The sequence below is a fragment of the Oncorhynchus keta genome, chromosome 19, assembly GCF_023373465.1.
Source record: "Oncorhynchus keta strain PuntledgeMale-10-30-2019 chromosome 19, Oket_V2, whole genome shotgun sequence".
NCBI lineage: Eukaryota > Metazoa > Chordata > Actinopteri > Salmoniformes > Salmonidae > Oncorhynchus > Oncorhynchus keta.
Window position 1 is genome coordinate 68,495,444 of NC_068439.1, and position 12,353 is coordinate 68,507,796.

Below are 12,353 nucleotides of genomic sequence, written 5' to 3' on the forward strand. Positions count from 1 at the left end.
CTGGCACCTTTCCAAGCTAGCAGGGACAGATGGAGAGACACTAGTTTCTTAGATCACCTTGTCCCCCTCTGCCTGAGAATAGGTTTCATGTTCAATATTTGAGGTTCAGAAAGAATGTTGAAGGCTTACTACACACGTGTTATGGAGGCACAGTCTCTATCTCTAGTCCTGACAGTGGTGCTCTTGTGCCATCTCCTGGTGAAATGTGGCATTCCATGTCTAGTCACCAAACTCCTCTGTTCATTTACTCAATTAAAACATGTAAGTCAACGCTGTATAAGGTCAGATGTGAAAAGTCATTCTCAATTTCTTTATTGGCAGGTAAAACTTCCTTTCCCTGTTAATCAAATCACAAATCTTCCACGGAACGACTTCCAAATGATGGTAAAAATGCACAAACTGACCTCAGAGCAGCTGGAGTTCATCCATGACATCAGGCGGCGGAGTAAGAACCGCATCGCAGCACAGCGTTGTCGCAAGAGGAAGCTTGACTGCATCATGAACCTGGAGTGCGAGATCAGAAAACTGGTTAGTGTGTCTATAGATCTGCATGACATGTCATCCTCTCAGAGATATCCTGTAAAGGCTACAGTACATAGTATATACAGTAGATCTACTGGCATTCCACACACACATATATACATGCACACACTGTCAGACAACTGCCTCCTTCTTCACACATAGACTATTCTCATTTTCACACATTGCTTTCTTCTTTTTAATCAACTTTTCGATCATAAATTTTTTTCCCCCTGTGATGGTTCAGTTCACAGGCAGGCAATAATATTGTAAACACATAGATAAAGAATCACACTGCTTTCTATAGACCAGGGGTGTCAAACTAATTTTGTCCCAGGGTCCGCATTCGGTCTTCAACGAGGTCCTGATGGTACATTGAGAATGTGTTATATTTCCTTGCGGTAAAAATGTGCAAAAAATGTCCTCTGTCAATAGTTTTGTTATTTTTCTATGCTCCCTGACTGTCTAGCTTTCATTTTGGTGATTGTTAGAGAGCTGAACACAGTCAAGAAACTATATGAATGTAGTTCTATTATAATTTCTACACAGTTTCCATTTAGTTTTATTAATTTTAAACTATATTTACTTCGTTTCCCAAAAAAGGACATTCCCAAATATATATATATATATATATAGAGTACCAGTTAGTTTGTTTGGACAAACCTACTCATTCAAGTTTTATTCTACATTGTAGAATAATAGTTGTTAATAATTTAACTATGAAATAACACATATGGAATCATGTAGTAAACAAAAAAGTGTTAAACAAATAAAAATATACTTGACATTTGTGAATCTTCAAAGTAGCCACCCTTTGCTCTGAGGATAGCTTTCTCTCAACCAGCTTCACCTGGAATGGTTTTCCAACAGTCTTGAAGGAGTTCCCACATATGCTGAGCTGGCTACTTTTCCTTCACTCTGCAGTCCAACTCATCCCAAACAATTTTAATTGCAGCACTCCATTAGTCTCCTTCTTGGTCAAATAGCCCATACACAGCCTGGAGGTGTGTTGGGTCATTGTCCTGTTGAAAAACAAAAGATAGTCCCACTAAGCTCAAACCAGATGAGATGGTGTATTGCTGCAGAATGCTGTGGTAGCCATGCTGGTTAAGTGTGCCTTGAATTCTAAATAAATCACCAACTGTGTCACCAGCACAGCACCCCCACACCACCTCCTCCATGCAGAGATAATCCGTTCACCTACTCTGAGTCTCACAAAGACACGGCGGTTGGAACCAAGAATCTCAAATTTGGACTAATGTCCATTGCTCGGGTTTCTTGGCCTAAGCAAGTCTCTTCTTCTAATTGGTGTCCTTTAGTAGTGGTTTCCTTGCAGAAATTCGATCAGGAAGGCCTGATTCACACAGTCTCCTCTTAACAGTTGATGTTGAGATGTGTCTTTTACTTGAAATATGTGAAGCATTTATTTGGGCTGTAATCTGAGGTGCAGTTAACTCTAATGAACTTATCCTCTGCAGCAGAGGTAACTCTGGGACTTCCTTTCCTGTGGCGGTCTTCATGAGAACCAGTTTCATGATAGCGCTTGATGGTCTTTGCGACTGCACTTGAAGAAACTTTCAAAGTTCTTGAAATGTTCTGTATTGGCTGACATTTTCAGGTCTTCGCTTATTTGAGCTGTTCTCGCCATAATATGGACTTGGTCTTTTACCAAATAGGGCTATCTTCTGTATACCACCCCTACCTTGTCACAACACAACTGATATAAATTCCACAAATGTTTATTTTTTAACAAAGCACACCTGTTAATTGAAAAAAAATGGAAAAGTAGGTGTGTCCAAACTTTTGACTGGTTCTGTATATATATTTATATTTTTATTACTCAAACCACCCGCGGGCCGGATTGGACTCCCGCGGGCGGTATGTTTGACACCCCTGCAAAAGACTGTAGAGTAGTAGAACAATGTAGTGTCTATATATAACAGTTCTCTCCCTGGACTTAACTAATAACATTTTTGACAGCGCAACAAACATTACCTTGGGATAGAGTGATATGAATTTTTTCAACACCATTGTGTCAGCACATTCAGGCCAGCAAACTGCCATCTAGCTGCCACAAGTACAGTCAGGTGTGTGGAGGCTGGTGCAGGGGCAGGCAGGAGACTTCATTATAGAGTAGAGCATCCCCAGTAGTCTTGGCTGTATCTCTCCTATCTGTACCTCCTTGCTCCTGCGTTTCCATGGCATGGAGGTCTATCACAGGCAGATGCCATGTTTTTTCCGTGAGGGTGGTGGAGCTGCGGCCTCTGATGTGTATCAACCGTCAACACATAATTATTATTATTATTATTATTATTTTTTTTAAACACACACACTAGTGCTATATTCTCCACAGAGGACTGACAGCCTTCCCCTTGATATCCCCCATCAGCATCTTATATATGAGGACATCATCATCAAACCTCTTTCCACCACCTAGTTCCACCACACAGCTCATGACATTAGTCCTCATCATTAATATTAACTTTTGTGTCCATCAGGTGAACGAGAAGGACAAGCTGCTGACGGAGAGGAACCAGCTGAAGGAGTGTATGGGCGAGCTGTGGGAGAACTTCTCCTGTCTGTCCCAGGAGGTCTGCAGGGACAGACAGCTGAGTCCGGAGCAGGTCCAGTCCCTGAACCACCACTGCCCTGTCCTGAAGCCCGGCACCACCAACGCCACCACCACTGCCAGCAACGCTGCCTCTAACAGCATTGACCTCATCACCCACTCCAGCTCAGCCACCCCGGAGCCCAGCTTCCTCAAGTCCTCCGGGCCCTCAGAGAGCGAGCCTGATTGGGCCATGGGCAACGGGGCTGATGGGGGGCCAGGTAGCAATGAGGCGGAGGGCCAGGAGCCAAGTTTATACATGGAGTCGGGGTTCTCGTTCAATGAACAGTCCAATCAGACGGTGACGGTAGACTTCTGCCAGGAAATGACTGATAAATGTACAACTGACGAACAGCCGAGAAAGGACTGTACTTAGTAAACTGTGGTTTTAATGTTTTTTATTATTTAATTTCTAGTTTTTATTTTCTTCTGACAAACCCCTTCCTCTGGGTTGGTGAGATGTTCAGCCTCTACCAGTGTTCTTTAAACAACATGTTTTTATTTATGTCTTTTTGTTTGTCTTTTTATAGGTTGACACTACAGTTGTCTTAACAGCAATACTGTTCTCCAGGTATTCTCCTCTCTGTAACCATGACAGAATAGGGACTTCCCACACAAAACTCCGCTCACAATGGTGCTCCACCATGCCCCGTCAGGAAGCAACCTCTACAGTGGACACACTGTTCTCTATCTATAGTCTACTCACAGGGATGGGCAAAGATCACATCTTCAATTCAAACCTCAATGGACCTAACAGCAGCACTCTTTGTCTCTCGATCTATCTACAGTTTCTATCTCTCTGTCTCTCTCTTTCTTTGTCTTTCTATTTCTCTCACTCTCCCTTTCTCTCTCTCTCTTTCTCTGTCTCTCTCACTCTCTCCTACTCTGTCTATTTTCCTATCACTATTTCTACATCGAACACTTCCGCTCTATTTCTCTCTCACTATCTTTCTAATTCTCTCACTCTCGCTTGTGGCTCTTGTCACAGCAATTCAAACTCAGGAAAATATCTTCTGAATGTTCAACATGATTCATGAAAATAAGAATTCAGCTTCTGTGTATGAGAGGTTTCTGAAGCAGACTGTAAATGTTCATATGCAAAAATGTCTTTTGTACAGCAAAATGATGTGTACAGACAGTACCTTAACATTCCTCCTTTGCCTTCCTCAGCACTGAAACGAAAGAGAAAAACGAACGATTTAGCAGGTGGTTCCCAAATAGCTATGTTCCCACACATCAGCAAAATCATTGTATTTGGATGTTGTAATGGTAACTTTCAAGTGCTGGCTTGGGCAGAACATAATAACGTATAATGTATGGTGCATGGTGACTGTCACAGTAATATTGTACAGGTAGTGGCTTAGACATTTCTTTTTCACTGGGGTTATATCAAGTACCTTTTTGCTAAGGGAAAATATTTGCTTAGCTTTTTCCTGATTAAAGGAAAATTCTTCATAAAGGTGGGTGTTCTTAAACTCAGGAAATCAGCTTGACACACACACACACACACACACACATACACGGATGTTGCTGGCGAGGACAGTGTAAAGTATGTTATTAATCCGTGGCTTGCACAACATCCTTTCAAACTTTGACACCTCTTTAAATGTGAAAAATAGTTTAGGCTTGTTGTGTTTTTGAGGAAACTTTATTTCTTTTTATCAGTATTTAAAGATGCTTTATGTATGATGGTGAACCCTCTCTCAGACACCCTTTGAATATCTTCAGTGTTATGTTTCAGTGTTGTCGAGAAATTTGACAATAGACACCTTTTCAAGCTGAGGGACAGATATTCTGTCTGTAACAAAAAAAACACACACAAGATATTTATATTTGACTAAGGATACTTTCTCCAATGAATCTGGGCTCAAGATCAGGCACTTTCCTTCCAGCACCAGACACTCCATTGTAACTAGATCCTATAGCACTTCATAGAGGGTCTACGTCAGGTTCAGAACCCTGAAAACACTGATGCTGGAGCACTTGAATTGGCACTTAAATTAAAACATCTTATTGATATAAATACATCTATGAAGACATTATATTCAAAAACCTAAAGCAATCAGATGTATTATAAAAAAGAAAGCCAACATAACATTTAGAGAGTGTTCACATCTTATATTTGTATTTCTTTAAGAATGAATCATTTATTTGGGACTTGAGTTCATGTGAAAGCATGATAGTAACATGTTTGCCCTGATTGTACATTTGTTGAAATCATAATATTCTGTGATGTGAATGCATGCTGCCTGTATATTTTACCTAGTTATTTTGTCTAGCTTATGTTTGCTTCTAACAATAGTCCTCAGCTAAATTATTTAGTCCATCTTTTGATGAACAATATTTAATCAGTAAGGTACCTCGGGGGTTTGTGATATATGGCCAATACACCAGAGCTAAGGGCTGTTCTTAGGCAATGAGGAGTGCCTGAATACAGCCCTTAGCCGTGGTATATTGGCCATATGCCACAAACCCCAGAGGTGCCTTATTGCTATTATAAACTGGTTACCAACATAATTAGAGCAGTAAAATGAAATGTTTTGTCTTAGCCATGGTATACGGTGTGATATACCATGGCTGTCAGCCAATCAGCATTTCGGGCTCGAACCACCCAGTATATAATTACTTTTATAACAGAAATATACAGAAATAATACTCGTATCTGTTTAACAGGGATGTGCTTGAAAATACAAAAAAAATAGAAATAGAGACAGAACCTGTCTTTACAGTGAGTGAATTCAATTGGAATAAAAAGCTTTACTCATAGCTTTAACTTCATTCAGGATGAAAAGCTATACAGTGTCGGAAAGAGCGATATTATAAACTGAGTGGTTTGAGCCCTGAATGCTGATTGGCTGACAGCCGTGGTATATCAAACCGTATACCGCGGGTATGACAAAACATGTACTTTAACTGCTCTAATTACGTTGGTAACCAGTTTATAATAGCAATAAGGCACCTTGGGGGTTTGTGGTATATGGCCAATATACCACAGCTAAGAGCTGTATCCAGGCACTCGGCGTTGCGTCGCGCATAAGCACAGCCCTTAGCCATGATGTATCGGCCATATACCACAACCCTTATTGCTTAAATATACACCTTGATGACTGTCTGCAAATTCTTCTTGGCGTTACTCTGTTGCACCCTCTTGGACACAGCTGTCTAATACTTTCGTCTTGACTGATATCGAAAGCTGTTGTGATATTAGAGTGCAGCTTTGTAGAATATGTCTGTGTTTCGCAGGTCTGAGTATATGACCATTTAGATTAGGTTCCCTAAGATTTTAGTTAGATACAGTCATACACAGACAACTAAAACATGCACCCAAATATTAATACACACACAATGTATGTCCAATGGCGTCTGTTCCCCGGGCGCCGATGACGTGGATGTCGATTAAGGCAGCCCCCCGCACCTCTTTGATTCAGAGGGGTTGGGTTAGATGTGGAAGATACATTTCAGTTGAATGCATTCAGTTGTACACCTGACTAGGTATCCCCCTTTCCTTATGTAAGGAAGGAGTGTAGAACAGTTGTACATCTCACTAGGTATCCCCCTTTCCTTATGTAAGGAAGGAGTGTAGAGCAGTTGTAATTGTTGTTTGTGAGGTTCTTCTTCCACTTTGGCTTTTCTCTGATTCATATGCTATCACTGAATTGGAACAATATACATCAGTCTCCATTATCAGGTACAAAACAGGAAACACATTTGTCAAATCATATACAATTCCTACCCAATAAATGTACCTTTTCTTTCTCGTTTTTGACGTAAAAGTGGAAAGCATAATGGTCCACCAGAAAAGCACACTCTCATTAGGCTACACTTTGACAATGTGGGGGAAAATGGTTTGAAATTCATAAAGTTTCTATTGTCCTCGGCCCATCAAAGCTATACCAACAGATATATTTCAATGTCTGTTGTTAGATGGCCTTATAATGCTAGGATTAATATCGATGTTATTCTTTGGATAGCAATGAGTGCATAGCCTATTTCTGGTTTGTACTGTACGTACAATAATTCATCATTGTTTATTCTCTACCTAGAGCCCCAAGATTGATATACAGTAAAGGTTGGTGGATGCAGATAGAAGCCCGCTGGGCACAGACATTATTTCGACATCTAGTTTTGATATACATTTGGTTGAGTTGTCGACTTATGTAAATGCAATATGAAATAAATAAAAAATGTTTACCATGTCATTGGATTTAGGTTAAAAGCTGGGTGAAAAAATGTGCAAATCCAATCAGTTTTCCACATTGATTCATTGTCATCACATTGAATTGTTTTGTTGAAATTACATGGAAAGAACATTGATGCAACCAGTTTTTGCCCAGTGGGAGGTGATACAAAGTAATGAGAGGTTTTTAATGTAGCTCCTTATGCTGGTCAATTGCCAGTCCAGACCTCTTAGCTCTCTAGTCCTGAGAGAGCTACTCCATGCTTGCTATGCTGTATGGGGTGTTACTATGGTGACCGATGGTTGAAAGTAGTACATGGTCGGGTCATCTCTACAGTTACCCCAAGCATTACGGGTCAAATAAGCTTGTTGTGTGTCATCATCTCATTCACACAGAGATTTGTCTGGTTGACCTAAACCAGGACTAGTCATTGGTCTTGTATATCGTCTCAGGGTGCCAAGCATTTTATTTCTCCATTTCTGAATCTGTAGCAGACTTTTGTACTTTAGCTGGTTTCTGGCTGTGTTTGAGTGTCTGAAAGTTTAGCTCACTTCTAACCTCTGGTCTTATACTCCTGAAGCTAATTTCTACAAATGCGGAATAATAAGCTTTGCACAATACAGATCAAAGTCATTAAGAGCTGCAGAGAGAGTACTCAATACATTGGAGTAAACATACATATATATTTGAATTCTGTTTTGGTAGTAAATACAATTTTTTCCCCCCTCTCTCAAGTTCCTTTACCTCTGCAGTTTTTTACAAGCCAAAACTCAAAAAACAGTCATGTTATTTGATTTGTTAGCTGGCTATCGTAATTAGTTGGTGGATATTTGTTGTAAAGCTAGATGCATTGAATTCATTATCTTTTTCAGAGGCTTTTGTGCTGTAATCATTTCTCGTTTTGTTTCACTGTTTTGTTTGTTTTAGTTGTTTTTGTGTGCTGCTTTGAAAGAAAAAACACTGTCTCTCCAACTCCAAAGGTTGTTCTTTTGAAAAGATGAACAAAGCTTGCCTTTTTCACAAATTGCTCAACTTTATAATATAATATACTGGTATCCTGATTGAATGCACAAGCTGAGATCATTTTAGGAGTAAAAGAAAAGTTTGATATGTTTACAAAACGGTATCACATGTCATGATGTGTTTATTACATTTGCCATGTAAATAGAAATTGTTAGGTTAAAATTGGACTGAAGGTTAGTTTTCTGTAAACAAAAAATGATGTGTTTTCTCAACTTGTCTTTTCATTCAACTGGGGATGTTTCAGAGTTACATGGATACAAGTGCACCTCCAATTGTTGCCTTACAACTTGCAGAGGCCATAGTTCACATTCAAGTGAAGTGAGTGTATGCAGGGGCCTACGCACCCCCCCCCATCCCTGAGTCACACCCAGTGCAGACCTTCTCACACTTATCTACCTGTGAAATCCTTCATACCTCTCATTACTGGTCAATGACTGTATCAGCAAACTTCATCAGGTGTTTTTTCTACATGCTTTTTCACAGATTATATGGATTATTGTATTAGTAGATTTTGGTTCATTATTTTTAATGTAAAAGCTCTTTTACATTATTTTTCTAGAACAGTTTTTTGTTAATATTGTCAATTTGAAATAGCTGTAATTTGCTTATTCTCTATTAAGAGTTCTTACCCTTTTCATTTTGAAATGCTACACGACCCTAATGAATTAAAATGACTTATTAACCATTTTAAACACAGTATTGTGCAAACCCCATTTTCATTCATTTTAATTGCTAGCGTTATATAAATTACATTTTTGTCTAGACACCATTTCTGTTTATGAAATAAAGAAACATATCATGTGCATTATTTGGTCATTTTTATATCTGCAAATGCAAAGACATTTGGTTTCCTTCATCATATATATAACACTGTAAAACAGTATGTCGTTCAATTTTATACAATCATACTTGTACTGTACACTGAGTGCACAAAACATTAAGGAAACCTTCCTAATATTGAGTTGGCTGGATGTCCTTGGGGTGGTGGACCATTCTTGATACAGACGGGAAACTGTTGAGCGTGAAAAACCGATACGAAAAAACGATATCAAGCAAGATGACAAGTGTTGATGATAATGTATTTAATAGAAAAAAACATCCATAAAATGGTTCATTAATAAATTCACATTTAGTTGAATTTGAAGAGCCCTTCTATCTCCAACTTTATCATCATTCTGTACAGTAAACAATATCAAAGTGCTTCCAAAAATCATTCTTACATTTTGAGATAAAATATTTTGTATAGTGGAGGTTATCATATCCCAGTGTTTTAAGTGTATTAGCGATCACAAGCCATGAATCTTTTAAAATGTAAGAATTTCCTTAGAAGGCCAATGTCTCATCATATGAACATGCTCACTTTATGTCAAATGTCATTTTAATGTGCTTTCACTCATAAATTCCACAAAAATGATCTGAAATGTGATACCGCAAAGATAGCATGTGACAAATAAAAAAATAGAAATTAGAACTACCCATGCCAACATAATTGTACTAAAGCATTTACTTCTCGTCCACAATAGAGACATAGTAATGGCGTCTTTTTGTAGTAACTAACTCCGACATGGCTCGTTGGCCAAAGCCTTTTGGAAAAACATTTTGTTGTTGTTGTTTTGGATAAATGCCCGAAAATAAGGTCTGTATTAAACACAAGCTTAGTAGGTCTAAAATGTTTTGTTCTATGAGATCATCTTCAACAGCTGTCACTTTTTGTGAATTTCAAAGCATTTATGTAATCAAAACAAGCACATAAAGGGTTCATAATTCATAAAGGTCATGTTAACTGACTGATATTATCTCATAGAACAAAAACGTAGAAGAGTTACGAAGACCTTATTTTCGGTGTTCATCCTAAAGCCCCATTCTTTCCCTATTCAATTCCCCCATAGGAATGGCTGAACGAAACAGTGCTAACTAATTTTCCAGTTTTTAGGATTACAAACTTGCGAGCTCTATACATATGTTATTATGAATACAATTAGGCAATTAGAAGGAAGTGTCGCTTTGCGATCAGGGTCCCCACCAAGATCCTTCTGGTCCCTCAGCCAGTTCTCACTTTTTCATGATTGAAGACAGTTCCAGAATCATGCTCTGAAAGAGTGAAAACATGCAGTTATTTCATCTCAATCTTTAGAAATACATGATGAGAATCATACAATACATCCTCAATTTTGAAAAGCATGTTGCATAATGGCTGTAGTTACCATTGACATTCTTCGTCCACTGGCTGGAGGTGGGGTCATAGGTGGGCTCTCTCCTTGGGCGATACGCTTTGCCTCTGTGTCCGCCCCACTCCCGGAGTTCGGGCTATCAGAAGGACTGGCCAGGTTGGTCTGAGAGAGTCCCCGGGACATGAAACTAGCCTTCCTCGCCGTGGGATAGTGGTCACTGTCAGGTGAATCACTCATGTCACTGAAGTCCTGCAGAGCGCTGACCCGGCTCTGTTTGCGCAGCTGGTTCTGCAGGGCTGCTGGTATCTCCATATGGCTGGCCAGGAGTGAAGGAGGTGGCTGTGCTCCGTTGTGCCTAGTTTGGCCTGAGCCTTTAGGCCTGTTGGAGTCATCACTGCTGCATGAGTGGTTCCTCTGGTCCAGGGTGTAGCAGCGCTCCACGGCCCCCAGCTGTCTAGGGTACTGCTCTGAACCGTTGGTGCCACCACCATCGTTGTGAGGAGCTACTGAAGGCATGTACAAGGGGACAGCATCCATTGTGCAAGATGTCTGAGTGAACTGCATCATCTTTTGGGGAGATGAGTTTGTAAGGACACACACCTGCTGGACCATGGAGTTTTTCTTGGACCTGTATACTATGCTGTCATCATCTGCACCTTTATTTCCATACAGACTTTGTTTGACTTTCTTCACTCCCAGGTGGAATATCTCGAGGAGATTCAAGAACAAAGAAACCCCAGCGATGACGAGCATGAAGATCATGAAAATGTTCTTCTCAGTTGGTCTGGACACAAAGCAATCCACACTGTTTGGGCAAGGCAATCTCTCACATTTGTACAAAGGATCCAGCCCAATGCCATAGAGTACATATTGTCCGACTATGAAGCCAACCTCCACCACCGACCTCGTCAAGATATGGAAAACATATGTGCGCAGCAAGGAGCCCCTGAGTGGAGCTTTCCTTACTCTCTTCTGTTCCTCCAGCTTCCTCAGCTCCCTCTCTATCCTCTGTCTGTCTTCATGAACGGGCTCAGTGCCCTCTAGCTCCGCTTTCAGGAAAGCTTTTTTTTTGTGTCTTTCTTTTTCAAGGGCCCTCAAACGGTACAGTGCATGTCCCATGTACACCAGAGAGGGAGAGGACACAAAAATGATTTGTAACACCCAGTATCGGATAAGAGAAATAGGGAATGCATCATCGTAGCACACATTCTTACACCCAGGCTGGTCCGTGTTGCACACAAACTCACTCTGCTCATCGTCCCAAACATCCTCTGCTGCCACACCAAGTACGAGCATCCGGAATATGAAAAGGATGGTTAGCCAGATTTTTCCCACAATGGTTGAATGAATATGTACCTCTTCTAAGATACTCCCCAACAAGTTCCAATCCCCCATCTTCGGTTTCACATATCCTTATGCTGTAAAAAATAATAATAATAAAAATATAACATAAACTTCCACGGGGCCATAGTATAACATAAATATCTTACAGTATAAGCAATTATTTCATAAAGGTTTACTGTGTATATTTTTCATGATTGCAAAACAATTGCTTTTTACTAAATTGATTGATCCAAGAAGGCAAAATAAAATAAAACATCTCAAAGGATTTAAGAGTTAGAATTAACTTACATTTCAACTAGGTTGTGTGTTCCACTTGCTTCAGAAAGAGCGGGTTATTTGGTAGAATTAAACTTTTGTTTCCACCGATTGAAGAGATAGGCAACCCATCTCTGAGCATAGCTACAGTGAGTGTCTCTCCAATCTGTTGCAAGCAGGACTCATAAAATGCGAGGATCGATCCACCAAGCGACTGGACAATGGCCTGGGGCTAGTTTTACCACACAATTGTTG

At 40.0% G+C, this 12,353-nt stretch overlaps 2 protein-coding genes across 5 annotated transcripts in view; one reads left to right on the plus strand and one right to left on the minus strand.

The window, feature by feature from the left end:
* LOC118398758 (transcription regulator protein BACH2) overlaps positions 1-9,133 on the plus strand; it is a 111,889-nt gene extending 102,756 nt beyond the window's left edge. For all 4 annotated transcript variants that reach the window (XM_052471124.1, XM_035794426.2, XM_052471126.1 and 1 more), the window contains 2 exons: positions 322-528; positions 3,018-9,133. In XM_052471124.1, the coding sequence (XP_052327084.1) occupies positions 322-528; positions 3,018-3,503 (693 nt within the window). In that variant the 3' untranslated portion in view covers positions 3,504-9,133. The remainder of the gene's footprint in view (positions 1-321; positions 529-3,017) is intronic.
* Positions 9,134-9,390: 257 nt separating this feature from the next.
* Positions 9,391-12,333, minus strand: LOC118397820 (gap junction alpha-10 protein-like). Its single transcript, XM_035792696.2, has 3 exons — positions 12,132-12,333; positions 10,533-11,917; positions 9,391-10,419 (listed from the first exon to the last, which is right to left on the minus strand). The coding sequence occupies exons 2-3, from the start codon at positions 11,892-11,894 to the stop codon at positions 10,381-10,383; spliced, it is 1,401 nt and encodes a 466-aa protein (XP_035648589.2). The 5' UTR covers positions 11,895-11,917; positions 12,132-12,333; the 3' UTR covers positions 9,391-10,380.
* Positions 12,334-12,353: the final 20 nt, after the last annotated feature.